The 17,761-nt window shown below is 49.9% G+C and overlaps 1 protein-coding gene across 7 annotated transcripts in view; it reads right to left on the reverse strand.

Moving 5' to 3' along the window:
* Nucleotides 1–17,761, reverse strand: part of LOC111161665 (vav guanine nucleotide exchange factor 1) — a 47,781-nt gene that overhangs the window by 17,795 nt on the left and 12,225 nt on the right. For 4 of the 7 annotated variants that reach the window (XM_022525443.1, XM_022525441.1, XM_022525440.1 and 1 more), the window contains exons 2-15: nucleotides 5,964–6,080; nucleotides 5,412–5,470; nucleotides 5,225–5,293; nucleotides 4,869–4,977; nucleotides 4,678–4,773; nucleotides 3,642–3,710; nucleotides 3,369–3,472; nucleotides 2,695–2,794; nucleotides 1,927–2,022; nucleotides 1,662–1,730; nucleotides 1,315–1,401; nucleotides 1,127–1,212; nucleotides 654–786; nucleotides 212–321 (exon numbers count right to left, since the gene is read on the reverse strand). In XM_022525443.1, the coding sequence (XP_022381151.1) occupies nucleotides 212–321; nucleotides 654–786; nucleotides 1,127–1,212; nucleotides 1,315–1,401; nucleotides 1,662–1,730; nucleotides 1,927–2,022; nucleotides 2,695–2,794; nucleotides 3,369–3,472; nucleotides 3,642–3,710; nucleotides 4,678–4,773; nucleotides 4,869–4,977; nucleotides 5,225–5,293; nucleotides 5,412–5,470; nucleotides 5,964–6,080 (1,304 nt within the window). The remainder of the gene's footprint in view (nucleotides 1–211; nucleotides 322–653; nucleotides 787–1,126; nucleotides 1,213–1,314; nucleotides 1,402–1,661; nucleotides 1,731–1,926; nucleotides 2,023–2,694; nucleotides 2,795–3,368; nucleotides 3,473–3,641; nucleotides 3,711–4,677; nucleotides 4,774–4,868; nucleotides 4,978–5,224; nucleotides 5,294–5,411; nucleotides 5,471–5,963; nucleotides 6,081–17,761) is intronic. The other 3 variants (XM_022525442.1, XM_022525445.1, XM_022525446.1) reach the window with 3 other exon arrangements.

Consider the following 17,761-nt stretch of genomic DNA (forward strand, 5'->3'; position numbering starts at 1 on the left):
AAGGAGGAGGAGGAAGAAGAGGGGTCCAGCCTGGCGGCAGGAGCTCACACAGACCCGTGGCATTCTGAAATGCTGGCAGCATCAAAAGCCTATCCCTCCCATTTCCCAGATGAGGAAACTGAGGTTCAGAGGGGCCCTGCAGAATGGAGCACAGAATTGCCTCTCAGCCCCTGCCTGTATGCAGACAGGCCGGAGGAGGCGGGGGTCTCACATGGCCATCTCGAACTGCTCCATCCACTTCTTCTTTAGTTCCCGTGTCTTGAAGAACAGCTCATAGCCCTGGGCCCCTTGGTCCTCGATCAGGAGGAACATGTGAGTCCACTGCAAGGAAGCAGGGTTCAGAATGAGGGCATCCACTCTGCAGAGAGTGGACCACACAGCCTCTCTTCTCCTACCCCCTGTGGGGAGAACAGGGTCAGGCCAGAACAGCCTCTGCCTCCAGGAGAACCCAGCGTGGGTTCCCTTGTAATGGTCTACCGAGGAGAACCAAATACACATCCATAACTCTAAAATCACACGCACGCACAGGCATATACACACTCAGGTCACATACGGACACACACACGCGGGCATTCTAAAGGTCAAGGGGAGAGCCTTGAGCTGCACGGGGGCTTCCCAGCACTGGGGAGCCCAGTTCTGGCCTCAGAGCCCACCTTCTTGTTTTCTCGATCTCCAGAGGAATCATCTCGAACCTGGAAGCTATGTAGGTTCACAAAGTCCTTGAGGTCGTAGGAGTCCCCTCGGCGCTTACAGATGAGCAGAGCTTTGTCCAGCAGGAAGGCGTACCTGCGAGCAGTTGGGTCAGGTACCCCTGTCCGGCTCCCGACAGCAGTCCCCACAGGCTCCCTGCCTGATCTCCTCCACCTTCCTGGCCCCCCCGTGCTGTCCATCTAGGATTCCTGCCCTTCGCCTCCCCTGTGGCCAAATTGGCAGTGCCCTCCCGCCTGTCCATCCTGATCTCACCCCCACGATGGGTACTGATCCCAGCACCTGTCAGTCTTGGCTCCACCCACACATCCATGCTGGTCCTCCCGGCCTGTCCACCCAGGCTCCACCCCCCGGTATAACTAGAAATCTGGCCCCACCCCTGCTCAGATTCTACCCTCTATCTATTGGCTCCACCCACCTGTCCATCTTGGAGCGCCGCTCCACGGAGGTGATCTTGAGCTCGCCGTCGATCTTGGGCCGGCCATAGTGCGCCAGAGACTGGTCCTATGCGGCAGGAAGGGGGTCTGGCAAGGGGCCACCAAGGAGGACACCAAATGCTCTCCCCATATGGCCACACGCCTGGCTCTCCCTGGCCCACCCCCTCACCAGGTTCTCGATGGACAGCTGGAAGTTGGTGATCTGCCGCAGCGTCTCGTTGTCCCGCTTGACCTCATTCACACACTGGGCCAGGTCCTGGGGGTGGGACAGGTAGGAGGCTACCCCCACGCAATCCCCTACCTGGCTGGGGAGAGGGGTCAGCTCCCACCAGGGGCTGGCAGGAGGTATAGAGACGGTGTCCTCAGCATGTCCTGTCCCCAACGGGGGTTCTGGGAATCACTCACTGGTCGCAGAGGTGTGTCACTCTTGGTGAGAGGAGGGGCTGCCCTTGGGTGGGACCATGTGCCTGGTCTGCACTACCTTGAATGCACGTGTGCGTGTGTGTGACCACTTACCCTCATGGCATCCAAGGCCAGCCGCAGGCTCTCCTTCTCCACCGCATCCTGCGTGTGTTTGACCAGCTCCTGCGTGGCCCACAGAGACAGGCATCACCTGGGCCTGCCCTCTCCTCTCAGGGCCCTCCAGGCAGGCCTGGCCTGCGAGCTTCCTCCTTCCTCCCAGAGGGTCCTAGAGCCTGGCCCCTGGAAGCCCCGCTGCACCCCACTCCTAGGACACAGAGAGGTACGGAAGCCACGCCCTTGCCCCGCCCCTCTCGCGCACCTGGAGAAGGAGGTGGTACTTGAGGACCCGCTGCATGGGCACCATCAGCAGGTCCCGCAAGGTGAACCTCCCGTTGTTTGCTCGCTGAGAACATTCCTGGGGGGCCAGAGAAAGAGATGAGCAAGATGAGGGGGAGACAGGTATGGATGTTTCTAGAACATGAAGCATCGTGTCTCCCCCAAGGAAATAAAAGGAAGAATTTCCTGGAAGGCTGGCAAATCCTGCCTGGGGCAGAAGCCCCAGATTCCATGAACTGAGTGGGGCTGGCAAGGGGGAGACACAGGTGGGCAGGGCCTCCACGAGGCCGGACATACGGCACACACAGGGGACTGCTCATCATCTCTGCCCTGTCCGGGCTTCCACGAGACACACTGGGCCAGGGTGGTTTCAGCCCAGGGTGGGGGCTTGGTGTGAAGCTGAAGCTCAGCCTGGACTTGGGGCACAGCCAAGGCTGGGGCTCAGCCCACGCTGGGCTGGGGATCAGTTTGGACTCAAGAGTTCAGTTCAGGGTCAGGACCTCAGCTTGGCGCCAGCGCTGGGTCCAGAGCTGGGCTTCAGCTGCGGTCAGGGCTCAGTGCTCCCACCTGCCTCCTCCTGCTCCATCCCTCCCACTCGGCTGGTCAGTACCTCCCTCCCCAAACCCTCGGAGGGCAGGTCCCTGGCTGGGCTGCTGCAAAAAGTGGCACCACCCACTCCGTCTCCTGCTGGGCGCCCCTGGGGCCATGGGAAGGAGTAAGAGAGTCCCCCAGATGTGGCCCAGGCCCCCACCTCCAGCTTCATCTGTACATCCTCCCGGGCAGCAGCCACACGGTCCAGGTGCTTGCTGGCCGACTCCACCTGGCTGCAGTAGCGGCCGTAGACGAGGAACCTGAGGGAAGGACAGGGGGCCGGTATGGGTAGCCAGCACCACGGTCAGGCAGATCTGGGTGGCAGTCCAGGCCCCGCCTCTTCCCAGACTGGTGATGCTGAGCCTCGGTCTCCCCATCTGTAAAACGGAATAACAGTGGCACCTCCCACAAGGAGCTATGGTAGCACTGAACGAGATGACGCAGAAGAAGCTCTTAGCACTTGGTATATTGGCTCTCCAACGTTCATTTAACCAACACTTACAGAGCACCTACTGTGTGCCAGGCCCTGTGCGAAGCACTTTAGGCTGCAATTTTTTAAACCTCACCACACCCTAGGAGGTATGTTCCTATACCACACTGATTTTAATAGATGTGGCAGCAGAAGCACAGAGAGGTTAAGTGATTTTCCAATACCACACAGTCCCAAAGAGGCAGAGCGGAGGACTGGACCAGAGATGAGCAATCCCTTGCCCATGAGCAAAGAAGGAAGAGCCCTGCCTGTCCAGTAGTCTCTGAGGGCAACTTCTCTCAAATGTCCAGCCTGAGCAGGACAGGGTGACTTCCAGGGGTGTGGGCTGGCCAGCTGGGTCTCACCTCTCCTTGTATTTGATGAAGACCTGGTAGAGAGTGGGCGCACCTGGGGCGGCCAGAGCTTCCTTCATCTCCTTTAAGAAGTGAGTGTGCACGCGAAGCAGGTCCTACTCGGAGAAAGGGGTGAGGGCCGGGGCTCAGGAAGCCAAACAGGAGACGGGTCACCCCCCTGCCATACATCGCTCAACTCCCACCCCCGCACTCCAGAGACTGGCGGGGCCAGAAGGTGGTCCCCACTGGACGGAGGCCAGGAGGACTTGGGATTGGTCAGCTCACCTCAATGTTGATGAAGATGATCTCAATGTCTTGGGGTTTGAGGAACCGCTGCAGGGGTTTCATGAAGTGCTGTGGGAGGAGACAGAAGGGTGAGGGAGACCAAAACCTCTTCCTCCAACCCAGTCCCAGAGAGACGGGGACAAGGCGGCAGAGTCAGAAAGAGAGACTGGGAGAGAAAGACTGTTGGAGAATGTCCACACAAACACCTGTCCCAGCACTTCCTCATAACAGTCAGGAAGTGGGAACACCCCAAATGTCCATCGGTGGATGAGTGGGTCCACTTTCACGCACGGGAAAATCGGCCCTGAACAGGAGCGAGGCGCCGACTCGCACTGCCCCGGGGATGGACCCTGAGCTCACGACGCTCAGGGAGGGAAGCCAACAGAGAAGCCCACACGGCGTGTGACTCCATGTGAGTGACACGTCCAGACCAGGCTCATCCATGGAGACGGGAAGCAGATTAATAGCTGTCGGGGCTGAGGAAGGATGGGGGTTCAGGGGGTGATGGCTAAACGGTATGGGTTTTCTTTGAGGGGATGATGAAACGGTTCTAAAACGAAACAGGGTGACAGTTGCACAATCTTGTGAATAAACCAAAAGCCACTGGATTGTACCCAATAAATGGGTAAGCTGTATGGTATATTAAGGTTCTCTCAATAAAACTGCTCAAAAAGCAATGGCTGAAAGGAAGGGACTAGAGGTTCAGAGAGACGTAATCAAGACAGGAGGACAGGACAAGGATATAGGAACAGTATAGACAGGGATAAATGGACACACATAGGGAAAGAAAGACAAACACAGGAAGAAGGAGAGACCCCGAAGGAAAGAGCGACAGATCAACGCAGGAGACAGGATGAAAGAGAAAAGCAGAGATGAAGAAGCAGAAAGCAATGGGGGCAGAGAAGAGCTCCAGGCCCTCTTGAGGCACAGGTGGCCTCTCATGCATGGGCCCAGAGGCCACCGCACCGACGCATGCGCACCTGCCCGCCCAGCTCCCGCGCATGCGCCTGCCAGGGGCTGGGTCCGAGCACCGCACCTGTTGGATAGAGCCTAGTGTGTCTGTGTACTTCTCCTCTGTCTGCTGGATCTCCCGCAAGCAGCAGCACCGCTTATCATATTCTGTCATCTTGGGCTGAGAATGGGGAGGACAGGTCAGTGTTAGGGGACCCGGGGCTGCCATGGTCCCGGCCATGCGCCCGCCCAGACGCGGCACTCAGCCCCGCTCACCGGCATGGGCATGGGCTCCGTGCGCATGAGGTCTTCATAGATCTCATCGCCCTCCGCCTCCTCGTTCTCCACGCAGTCGTACAGGTCCTCATCCTCCTCCACCGTGTCGCTGAGGGGTGTGGAGTCAGCCAGGGCCCCCGGAGCTCCCAGGCCAGGGACCCCTCAGGTCCCACCCAAATCAAACTCGTGTCCCCTCAGATCCACAGGGCAGATCCATGTCCTCTCAGACCTCACCTCCCAGGGCAGGACCATGTCCCTTCAAACCCCCTAGAGCAGGGCCTTGTCCCCTCAGACTCCCTAGGGCAGCCCGTGTCCCCTCATACCCCCAGGGCAGGGTGGTGGTCGCAGACACTCACTCGATCTGGTCAGACAGGCCACTGTAGATGTCTTCATCACCCACACCGTCCTCCTCAGTGGGGAAGGGCCTGGGGGAGCCACAATGGTATGAGCCAGAGGCCTGGGGGCCGGGTGGGAGGGGCACTTCCAGGAGGGAAGGACTAGGGCCAGATCAACCCAAGGATGCCGGCTCAAATGGTTACTCACATGATCCCCTTATTCTGGGCAATTGGGGTCCAGGACAGAGCAGACAGGGTGTAGATGACCTGTGACAAGGGCCACGGTTGCTCAGTAAGCCCCTTACCCACCCACATGCCAGAACATAGCCTCAGACTCCAACATCTGAGGCTAGATATTATGGTTAGATCCATACCCCTAAGAGCCTAATTTAGGATTTTCTCCACCTTCACTTCTCCATGTAGTAGGTCAAGGTTCCCTTAACTAAGCACCCACCACTTGATTGCCTTCTTCTATGCAATCCTTATAACCACTCAGAAAGCATAGGATGATATCATTCTTGTGTTAGAAAGAAGGGACCAGAGAGGCATGGTCACAAATCTGAGGTCACACAACAAGTAGCAAAGAAGGGACTGGAACCCAGCTGCACAGGTCCCATGCTCTTTGTACCTGGTGTGTTGCCTCATCTGACTTACCTATTCTTCTCCCCGACAGCACTTAGCTTTCCCGATGGAAATGGACTAAAATCCAATCTCTCAGCTCTACGTGCCCAGCCCCATGAGCAGTTCAGCCCCAGCTTACCTTCCCAAAATCCTGCACATCGAAGAGGTCAAAAGCCTCAAAGAGTTCACTCCGCTTGAGGCCAAACTTCTCACAGCAGGTAGACAAGAATGTTCGGATGTTCTTAAGGCACAGGAACTGTGAAGAGACAGAAATGGGGGTGTGGGAAACATAACAGGACAGGGGAGAAGCTGAACCCTGGGCAGTCTGACTTGGGGACTGGCACAGAAGGGGAAAAAGTAAGCCACATCTCTTCTGATAAAGATCAAGCTGTACCTGGAGCTGACTCTACCCTTGAATCCTTGTTTATTGAGATGAAATTCATATAACATAAAGTTAACCATTAACTGAAAACAAAATGTAGTATATACATATAATGGAATATTACTCAGCCAGAAAAAGGAATGAACTTTTGATTTATGCTACAGCATGAATGAACCTTGAAAACGCTCTGCTCAGTGAAATAAGCCAGAAACAGAAGGACAATTATTGTAGGATTCCATGAGGTCCCTAGAGCAGGCAAATTCACAGAGACAGAAAGTAGATGGTGGGAGTCAGGGGTTGGAGGCGGGGGTGGGGAGTCAGTGTTTCATGGGGACACAGTTTCTGTTGGGGAAGAGGAACAGTTTGGGATGTAGTAGTAATGGGTAGACAACATTGTGAGCAGACTTAATGCCACTAAACTGTACACTTACAAATGGTTAAAATAATAAATGTTCTATTTATTTATATAGTATTCAAATATAAAAATTTGTATTTATAATTATCAAATATATATGTCTTATGTATGTATATGTAATAACAAATATTGTGTATCTTTTACAGCAATAAAAAAAATCTAACCATGAACCACTTTAAAGTGTACACTTTATGGGGCACCTGGGTGGCTCAGTGGGTTAAGCCTCTGCCTTCGGCTCAGGTCATGTTCTCAGGGTCCTGGGATCAAGCCCTGTGTCAGGCTCTCTGTTCAGCAGGGAGCCTACTTCCCCCGCTCCCTCTGCCTGCCTCTCTGCCTGCTTGTGATCTCTCTCTGTCAAATAAATAAATAAAATCTTTAAAAATAAATAAAGGGTACACTTCAGTGACATTTGACACACTCACAATGTCATGCAATGAGCACCTCATCTAGTTCCAAGACTTTTTTCTCAGCCCAACATTAAATCCTGTCCCCATTAGGCAGTCACCTGCCATCCCCTATCTCTTCCTTCTCCCTAGTAACCACTGTCTGCTTTCTGTCTCTGTGACTTTACCTAGGTCTGTAACTGATCAATAGACCAAAAAAGTAAGGCATATCTATAAAATGGAATATTATTGGGCCATAGAAAGGAGTGAAGTATTGATACATGCTACAAAGTAGATAACCCTCAAAAACGTGGTGCTCAGTGACAGAAGCCAGGCACAAAAGGTCACACAGTCTACGGTTCCATGTAGAGGAAAGATGTCTGAACTTTTCAATTTCATGAACCGAGGCATTCCTTTCCTGTTTAAATCAGTTTGGGTTGGGCTGGAGTGACTTAAAACCAGAAGATACTGACTGATGCAGCGGTCAGACACCGAGGATGCCACTCTGGTTTGGGGTATTTGGTCCTGCTATAAAGAAACCCTCACATTTGCCTGGTATCAGATCACCCAAACGTCCCAGTGGGCTCAGCGCTCTCTAAGTTCCCTAGAACCTACAAAACCCTAACCAACCTTTCTTGACCACGGTTTTATCTCATGGCCTTGCACAAGCACCTGCCATGGGCCCAATTCCCAGCACCCTATATATTTAATGTATATATGTGTAAAATACAGTGTATATTTAAGGCATACCATGTGATTATTTGATATGAATATTCATAATGCAATGATTACTACAGTCCAGCTAATTAACATAGCATCTCCTTACACAGTCACCATTTTTGTGTGTGATGAGCATAGCTGAAATCTACTCTCTTAGCATATTTCCAATGTGCAATTCAGTATGTTTTTTTGAGAGAGAGAGAGAGAGAGTGTGTGTGCATGTGCACATGGGAGAGGGAGTGGGGTGAGGCGGGTAGAGGGAGAGGGAGAGAGAGAATCTTAAGCAGACTCCACACTCAGCGCTGAGCCTGATGTGGGGCTGGATTTCAAGACCCTGAGATCATGACCTGAGCTAAAATCAAGAGTCAGATGCTCAACCGGCTGAGCCACCCAGGCGCCCCTCAGTACAGCATTATCTACGACAACTACATCACGCCTGCACTTTAGAGCCCTAGACAGATTCATACTACTTAACTACAATTTTGTACCCTTGGATCAACATCTCCCCATTTTCCTCATCCCTTCAGCACCTGTTAAGCTTCTACTCTCTGCTTCTATGAGTTTGACTTTCTCTTTCTCCCTTCTTCCCCCCAAATCCCTTCCTCCCCCATTCATATTTTCTCCCCACAACCCTCATGCATGCACGTGTGTGTGTGTGTGTGTGTGTGTGTGTAATGGAATCCTGCAAGTACTATTATATCCTCATTTTACAGATAAGGAAACTGAGGCAAGGACAGCCATCCAGGATGCAAACCCAGGCAGCATGACCACAAGCACTATGCTGTAGGAACATATGTGAATCGTGTCAATATACAGATTTCATTGTACCCATGGATCTCACACTTCCATCTTCAGACTGTGTCTTCTTCTCAGTTATTGCCGCATCCACAGTATACCTACCCCACTATCTATGCAACATGAACTTTAAATAAACTTTAATGTAGGGACGCCTGGGTGGCTCAGTAGGTTAAGCATCTGTCTCCAGCTTCCCAGGGTCCTGGATCGAGCCCCATTGGGCTCCCTGCTTAGCAGGGAGTCTGCTTCTCCCTCTCCCTCTGTCATTCCCCCTGCTTGTGCTCTCTTGCTTTTTTTTTTTTTTTCTCTCTCTCTCTGTCAAATAAATAAATTAAATATTTTTAAAAATAAAATAAGATAGGGGTGCCTGTGTGGCTCAGTCGTTAAAATCGTCTGCCTTCAGCTCAGGTCATGATCCCAGAGTCCTGGGATTAAGCCCGGCATCAGGCTCCCTGCCAGCAGGGAGCCTGCTTCTCCCTCTCCCACTCCCCCTTCTTGTGTTCCCTCTCTCACTGTGTGTCTCTCTCTGTCAAATAAATAAATATCTTTTAAAATAAATAAAAATAAAATAAAATAAATAGACTTTAACTTAAATAAGTGTATTTAAGAAGAGAACTTTACATCCTTCTATCAAAAGAAAACTGGGATCATTTGCTATAAAAAGAACACAATGTAAAGTAAATATGATGTAAACAGTGTTAGTAAATTTCAGATGGATTCTATTGCCTGCCGGAGTTTTGTTCTCTCTTTGTTGAAAAGAAACTAGTAAGAGTTAGAGGTTCATAAAAAACAGAGTGGCAATTCAACAATCCATTTGTGATAAAGAAAGAAAGAGCCACCTGGGTGGCTCAGTTGGTTAAGCGTCTGCCTTTGGCTCAGGTCATTATCCCAGTGTCATGGGATCCAGCCCCCTGTTGGGCTCCTTGCTCAGTGGAGAGCCGGCTTCTCCCTCTCTCTCTGCCACTCCCTCCACCTCCAGTTTGTGCACACTCTTATCTCTCACTCTCTCTATCTCAAGTAAATAAAATCTTTAAAAAAGAGAGAGAGAAAGAAAGAGAAAGGAAAAAAAAAGAGTCTGGGCAAAGTAAGAGTGGAAAGGAATTTCTGTAACCTGATAAAGAGAGAATCTGCCAAAAAAATCTTAAACCTTTGTTTTAAATAAAAAAGCAGAACATTATATTTAATGGGGAAGTGTTGAAAAGATCCCCTGGCATTTGAAATCAGAACTAAGGTAAGGTGTCCCCACTACCATTTCTAGACAACACTGTGTTGAAGATCTTAGCCTGCCCCACAAGGTAAAACAAGGAAAGGAAGGAAGGGAGGAAGGAAGGGAGGAAGGGAGGGAGGAAGGAAAGAAGGGAGGGAGGGAAGGGGGGGAGAAGGGAAGGGAAGGGAAAGAAGGAGGAAGAAATTGGGCATCTGCAGAAGATACCATTGTCAACACAGAGAGCCCAAAAGAATATACAGATAAATAACCAGATTCAATACAGTAACTTCACAATGTGAGTGAATTCACAATCAATATACGAAGTTTACCGTGTGTTGGTGCATTAGCAACAATCAATCAGAAAATGTTATTTTCTTAAAAAGATAACATTTATGAAATCCTAGAATAAGCAAAACTAACCTATGGTGATAGAAATCAGATCAGTGGTTGCTTCTGGGGTGGGGAGGGTGGTGGAGATTGACTCAGAAAGGCCACAAGTGATGGAAATGTTCTGTGTCTTGATAAGAGTATGGGTTGCACAAGTGTGTACAGCTGCTAGAACTGATTGAGCAGTAAACTGAAGAACTAAGCATTTCACTGCATGAAAATTTGGACTTCAATTTTAAAAGGATACCACTTACCATAGCCTTAAAAAAAAAGGAAAACAAACATACAAAAAAGCTAGTGATTGTACCAAACCTAACAAAAAGAAGTGAAAATCTTTTATGAAAAATTATAAAATTTTATTGAAAAATATGAAAGAAGATCCAAAAAAAAAGTGAAATATGTCCTAATTCTTTCCTAGAAAGACTTAGTATTTTAACATTTTCAGCCCTCTCCTAAACTGAGCTATGGGTCTAATACAATTTCAATTAAAATCTCCAAATGGTTTTTTATTGAACTTGGCACATGAATCCTAAAGTTTATATGGGAGAGCACAGAACCGCAAATAGCCAAGACAATTCTGTAGAGGGAAAGTTAACTGGGAATACTCTCATCAAGACTTATCATAAATCTACTGTAATTAAAACAATGTAATTATAGCAGTTAGCCTCCAAGATGGCCCCCAGTGGCCCACAGATCCCAATACTTGTGCCCTATTTGTAATTACTTCTCTAACTGAACCAAGTTTAGCCCTGTGTGACTGACTGATAGAGTACAGTAGAAGTAACAAGATGTGACTTTTCAAGGCTAGGTAATAAAAGCTATTGCAGCTTCCACTTTGGGCCTCTTGGATCACTGGCCAGCCACCATATTGTGAGACCACTCAGTCAGCCCTACCGAGAGGTCCAAGCAGAGAGGAACTGGGGTTCCATGTGGCTGAATCAACAAGGAAGCAGATGCTCCAGCCACAGTTGAGCCTTCAGATGATGGCAGCCCTGGCTAACATCTGACTACAACCTCACAAGAAACCCCACCTCGGCCATTTCCTCATTCCTGATCCAAATAACTCATAAGCATAGTAAGTGCTCAATAAAGGAATATTTGGGGGATAATTTGTTACTTAGCAATAGATAAGAAATATAGGGATAAAGACAAATAAACCATAACAGAGGACCCAGAAATAAATCACACATGTACAAAAATGTCTTTTATGACTGAGCAGGTATTACAGATGTATGGTAAAAAGAGGTACTATTTTATAATTGTGGGTGGTTCGAATGGTTATCCATAAGGGCCAAGAAAAACAAACAAACAATAAATCAAATTCCTGCCTCATATCCTACTCAAAACAAATTCCAGATGGTATTAAAGACTTAAGTGCTAAAGGCAAGACTTTGAGAAGACAATTGAGGAGACTATCTGGATGACCTCAGAATTGTGAGTGATTCTGGAACAACAAATGATAAACAAGAAGTGATCAAACTAAAATAAAGTTCTATTCATCAAAAAGTATCAGAAAGAGAGTGACAAGACAAGCCACAGAGTGAAAATGGATATTTGCTGCACATTTGTATTCAAATTTATAAAGAATTCCTAAAGATTCGATAAGAAAAAGACAACAATTCAATCAGAAAATTGGCAAGATGTGAACATGAGTTTCCCCGAAGAAGAGTCACAAATGGCCCCAAGCCCATGAGGAGAGGATCAACCTTGGTAGTCATCAAAGTGATGCTAATTAAAACCACAAGATACTATTTCCCACCCACCAGAGATGCAAAATATTTAAAGTCAGGCAAATACCAAGTAGAAGCGGAGTCTGTTGCCCCATCTTTTGTGTCTGGGCTGGTCTGTGACCTGCCTTGACCAATAGAATACAGTGACAGTAACACTGTGTGAATCAAGTTTAGGCATCCAGAGGCTTTGCAACCTCTACTCTTGCTTTCTTGGAACACTGCTGCCAAAATACAGAGCTCAGGCTAACCTCTGGAGGCTGAGAGACCTTGTGGAGCAGAGACAAACAGGCTGGTCGAGGGTGGAGGCAGGTGAGAAAACACCGGGTCAGCTCCTTTTGGTGTGTGTGGTATCTCTATCAGTCCTGTCTGGAGGCTCTACCCTACCCTTCCCCACCCTTTCTTTTCTTTCATAGTAGACTTTATGTTTTTAGAGCAGCTTTAGGTCCATGGAAAAATTGAATGCAAGGTAGAGAGATTTCCATATATATCCCTACCTCCAAGTATACAGAGTCTCCCTCACCGTCAGCCTCCCCCACCAGAGAGGGTAGGTTTGTTATGATCAATGAACCTACATTGACCTGTCATCGCCCAAAGTCCATAGTCGACATCAGGGCCCACTCCTGATGTACATTCTGTGGGTTTGGACAAATATATAATGACATGTATCTACCATTATAGTAACATACAGAGTAGTTTCACTCCCTTCAAGACTCTCTGTGCTCCACCTGGTCATCTGTCCCTCTCCCCCAACTCCTGGCAACCACTGTCTCCGTAATTCCCCTTGTCTGATGTCCCACAGTTTCCTTATCCATCACCTGCTGAAGGACTTGGTTGTTTCTAAGTTCGGGCGATGATGTATGAAGCTGCCATAAACATCTTGTGCAGGTTTTTGTGTGGATATGAGTTCTCAGCGCCTTCGGGTCAATACATTTTCTTTTAAATTAAACATTATAGCTACATTTCCAAGTCCTGTGCACTGTCTCTGATCTCATTCTCTTCTTTCCCTCCTCACTGATTGCCCCCCTCTGCAAGTAGACATGGACCGTTCCAGCCCATGTCCTCATTCACTTTCCATGCATGCACACATCCATGAACAGCAAGTAGCATGCTTCTGTACTGTCTGGGGCTCCTTCCTTTCTGTCCCGTGATTCACACTTCCTTTCTTGCTACAGCGCCATTTCCCAAAGCTGTCTCTAAAGAGCGGCTCAGTGAACCAGCCCTGCCTGTGAGAGCCAGCCCCTGCCCTCCAGAACCCCCAGCCCTATTGAGGAGGCGCCATTTGTTGAGAGCATAGCCTCTTCCAAACCTGAGATGAAAAGTTTGGCACGCACAGGTTTGTTCAATCCTCCCAACAACGTTGCTACTGAAACCTAGGAGGCATGCTCTAACAACACTGCCTTCCAGTTGTTCAAACTCAAAACACGAGTCACCGTGGCTCCTCTGTTTCTCTCTCATCCACTTCCAACCCCTCAACAAATCCTATTTGTTCCACCTTCCAAATACAGCCAGAATCCTGCTCCTTCTATACACCTGCCAGGCCTGAGCCACCATTATCGCTCACCTGCATTACTGCAGTGGCCTCCTCACTGGACTGCTTGCTTCTGCCCCTGGACCCATGTCATTTATTTTCAACATGGCATCCAAAAAAATATGGTCAAAACCTTCCCAGGGACCCCGTCCTACCCAGATGCAAACCACAAGGCCCAGCATGACCTGACCCATCCCCTCCCTACCTTCCCCTCCTCCCATTCTTCTCTTGCTCTCTCTGCTCCAGCCACACAGACCTTACAGTTCCTCCAACATGCCAGGTGTGGCCATGCCCCAGGGCCTTTGCACAGGCTGTTCCCATCTTCAGAATGTCCATCCCCCATTAACCCGGTGCAAGAGACAACCTCCCTTGTATCTTACAGGCCTTTGATGAAATGTCACTTCTCAGTGAGACCTTCCCAGCCACTCTATTTAAAACTGCACTAGACACACACACACACACACACACACACACACACACACACACACCACACCCCACACCTAGCACTCTCCATCCTCCCCTCTATTTTGTGTGTTTTCCATAAAGCTTATTGTCTGGGGCACTGTATACTTCTCTCAGTTATTTTGTTACTGTCTGTCTGTCCTCCCTTTACACATGAGCACATCAGCTCCCCAAGAAGAGGATTCTCAGGGCTGTTTGCTCACTGCTGAGGCCTAGCACAACATATGGCATCCCGTAGATGCTCAGTAAAAGTCGGTGAAGAGATGAATCCACATTGTACTGGTGAGACAACAGAGCCTCAGGGAGGATATGTCACTTGCCCAAGGCCACACAGGAAGGAATGAAAAGCCAGATACAAGTTCCCTGAGCCTAGAGGCCATGCCCTTAACCACGGTACCACCCTACCTCTTTGAACCACACCAGACTGCCTCCTGGTGCCACGTAGGAGGTTCAGCATGTGACAGGAACCACATGTAACACTCTTCTGCCCAGCAGCCTTTGCAGCCTTGGAGGCTGACTCCAGGCAGGGCTTGCAAGTCACCAGGGGCAACAGAGCAGTTGGTCTCATCTGGCCTGAGGGAGGAAGTTCCCTCCTGACCTCAGGGAGATCAGCTGAGCCTTGAGACTTCTTCCCCCCAGTCATGTGACATCTCAAGGGGGGACGGGGTGGGGGTATGACTCATCAGACCTCCAGGCTAGAGTAGGGCCAGTTGAAGAAAGGGGCTTCCTCAGGCAGCAAGAATGACTGAAGTTAGACCACCAGAAGGACCTTCTGGTAGCCCAGAGCATGGGAGAGGTGGCAAAGGACAGGAGGTCTTTTAACCAAAGGTAGGAGGGGTGTGTGAGAACATTTCCTCTGTGTTGGCGAGGCAAGCCCCTCAGCACACCCTCCCCCTCCACCAGAATATCAAAGAGTTGGGCTGGCATCTTGCCCATAGGCAAATCAGCACCCAGACACTTCCCCTCCGCCTGCTGGTCCCGTCAGCACAAGCTCTGCCCAAGACAAAGAAAGAGCCAGAAAGGTTGGTTAGTTTGCCACCCTCCTCTCGGGAACCAGTATGCAGGGACAGAGGCTCCATTTGGTGATGGGGGGGGGGGTGGCAGGGAGTAGCAGAGAGGACCCACAGCTGAACACAACTGCTGCAATCAGCTCCCCTACCCCCACCCCGGCCCAGGGAGCCACCGGAAACAGGAAATGCCTGTTAGCAGGGCTTGCTAAGGAAGACAGAAGAAAGGGGGGGCGCCTCTGTGTTCAGTCCTGAAACCCCTTAATCTTGGGACTGCAAGACTTCATCTCACAGACCAGAGAGGGTAGACGTGCTGTGCTGCCTCTTCAAAGCCTGGAAGCAAAGGTACAGAGCATCAGCTCCTCATCCTGGCCTTCAAAACCTTCCCCATGCCCACCTGTCTCTCTTCTGTCTCCTCCCCTCTCATCCCAACACACACTCAACATCTCAGTGTCAGTCGAGGAGGTCAGACAGACACGGTTCCACTCCCAGCCGAGCCGCTGCCAGCGGAGGACCTCAGATGGGTTACTGGACCATCTGGAGCCTCTACTTGCTCATCTCCGCTCTGGGAATGAAAATACCAACCCAATCTCCACTCTAGCACCTGGCCCACCAGGCAGGGTCATACGTTCATTCAGCAAGCATGTACTGAGTGCCTACTGTGTGCCAAGCCCCAGGAAACTGGTAGTGGCCAAGACAGACAGAACCCTGTCTCCACAGAGCTTACAGCCTAGTGGGGAAATGGACATTGAGAAGACAGGGGCATTGGTAATTGATTGGTTACAACAGTGGGTGCATGAGCATGAAAAACAGCACAGGGAGCCCTGGGAGGGATCTGGTTAAATGAAAGAGGTGTCTAATAAAGCCAAGGACTAAGGGATGGCAAAGCAAGAGGAGGAGTGTTCCAGGAAACCTTCCCGCACTGCTGGCTGGGATGTTGAATGGTACAACCAAGTTGGAAGAATGGTTGGCAGTTTCTTAAAAAGGTTAGACACGCACCTACCACACAACTTGTTCCACCTCCAGGCGTTTACACAGAGAAATGAAAGCAAGTGTTCGTGCATAGCTGAGCGTTCACAACAGCCGTATCTGTGGCAGCCAAAACGTGGAAACAACCCAAGTGTCCACCAAGGATGAGCCAACTGTGGGGCGTCCACACACTGGAGTACTATTCAGGAATAAGGTGTGAAGGACTGATACACACAGGACTATGATAAATCGCGGATGAATCGTGCCAAGTGAAAGAAGCAGACCGAGGGGGCGCATAGTGTATGATCAGAAGCATTCCAGGCAGAGGGAACAGCCAGGGCAAAGGTCCTGAGGCAGGACCCTGCCTGGTGCATTGGAAAAAGAGGTTGAAGGCCAGTGTGGCTGCAGCAAAATGAAAAGGGGGGAATGGGAGGGAGTGAACCAAGGGCAGTATCAAGTGCTGATTTACCAAAACTGGATATCAAAATGTTGTAATGAGAGGCGCCTGGGTGACTCAGTAGGCTAAGCGTCTGACTCTTGATTTCAGGGTTCTGAGGTCGAGTCCCACGTTGGGCTCCATGCTGGGTGTGGAGCTGCTTAAGATGATCTCTCCCCAACTCCTTCTGCCCCTCCCCCACCTCTCTTCCTCTCTAAGTAATTTAAAAAAAATAAAACTGTGTAATCAAAATGGGGCCAGTGGTTGTCACCAGAGCATTCTACCCTTTGGCCATATCTCTGAGTCCCTGAGAGGGAAGCACAAATGGTTAATGACATTCCCCCAGATCCCCCGGTCCCACACTCCAGAGCAGATCACACTGAAGGTAACAAGCCCCACACATCTTTTGGGGTGCTAGACGCTGCACCCATGTGGGGATCATCCTGAGTCCCCACACAGACAGGCACAAGACAGACACCCCAAGGGGGATTTCTGGAAACATGCTGTCCACTGAGAAGCTATGAAGTTGCTGTGGTGTTCCACCAGGACTACAGGTGACTTGGAAGAAGCCAGGGACAAAATTATTGCAGGCAGACCTCTGATGGGTTGTCTGGAGGAAGGCTGATGAGCTGTGTGCTGGTGGAGAGTCCTGAGAAAGGAGATCTGGATTTGATCTAAGATTAAACTGAACTCCAAAACCACCAGAGCCATTAGAACTAGAGGACCCTGCCTCGGGAAATGAAACCATTGCATCTCACCTGTTCTCGGGCAAACAGCAGTAACAGCAGCTCCCGTTGAGATAACACTGAGCTCAAATAGGCAGTTACGATGAGGACCACTGGTCCGCTTGCTCTCAGATCCATTCCCTGCCTGCCCCTTGCTCTGCTCCACAGTGAAGAGAACTACATTTCCCAGACCCCTTTGCACCCTGGCTTCCAGGTAGGCTCAGCCAATGGGATGCCCAGGCAGGAGACAGGAAGAGGGAGGAAGAGAAACCAGGGTATTTCTCCCTCTTCAGCTGCAAATATGTCTCCTTCCTGGTCTCAGCAACCTGATGACAGCTCCTGCACCAGGTTCTGGCTCCCCCGAATGGTTCTGGCCTCTGGACCTTGGTCTCACCACCTCTTCCACTGTTTCTCCTGCCTTGTGGGTTACCTCAGTATTCCCCACCTGTCTCCTCAGCTCCCCCATCACCCATTAGCCATTCCCTGAATGAAATCCTCTCTGTCTGAAAGATCTTAAGATGATTTCTGCTTTCCTGGCTAAACCCTGACTGGGAAAACCAGAAATCTAAATCCAAGACTATCTCCATTCCCACCTAAAAGGTTCATATGTCCCCTCGAAGAGGCAATATTCGTATAGTGCTTGTGGTCACAGGTTTGGGGGTTCAAATCCCACCATAGCTACTTATTCACTTGGGCAACTCACTTAAACTTTTCATGTTTCCATTTCCTCATCTGTGAGACTAGGATAATAACAAAGAACGTGTTATGCTTTCCAAAGACTGCCACAAACA

The sequence above is a fragment of the Enhydra lutris genome, unplaced genomic scaffold (assembly GCF_002288905.1).
Source record: "Enhydra lutris kenyoni isolate GAN:26980312 unplaced genomic scaffold, ASM228890v2 scaffoldscaffold86, whole genome shotgun sequence".
Taxonomy (NCBI): domain Eukaryota; kingdom Metazoa; phylum Chordata; class Mammalia; order Carnivora; family Mustelidae; genus Enhydra; species Enhydra lutris.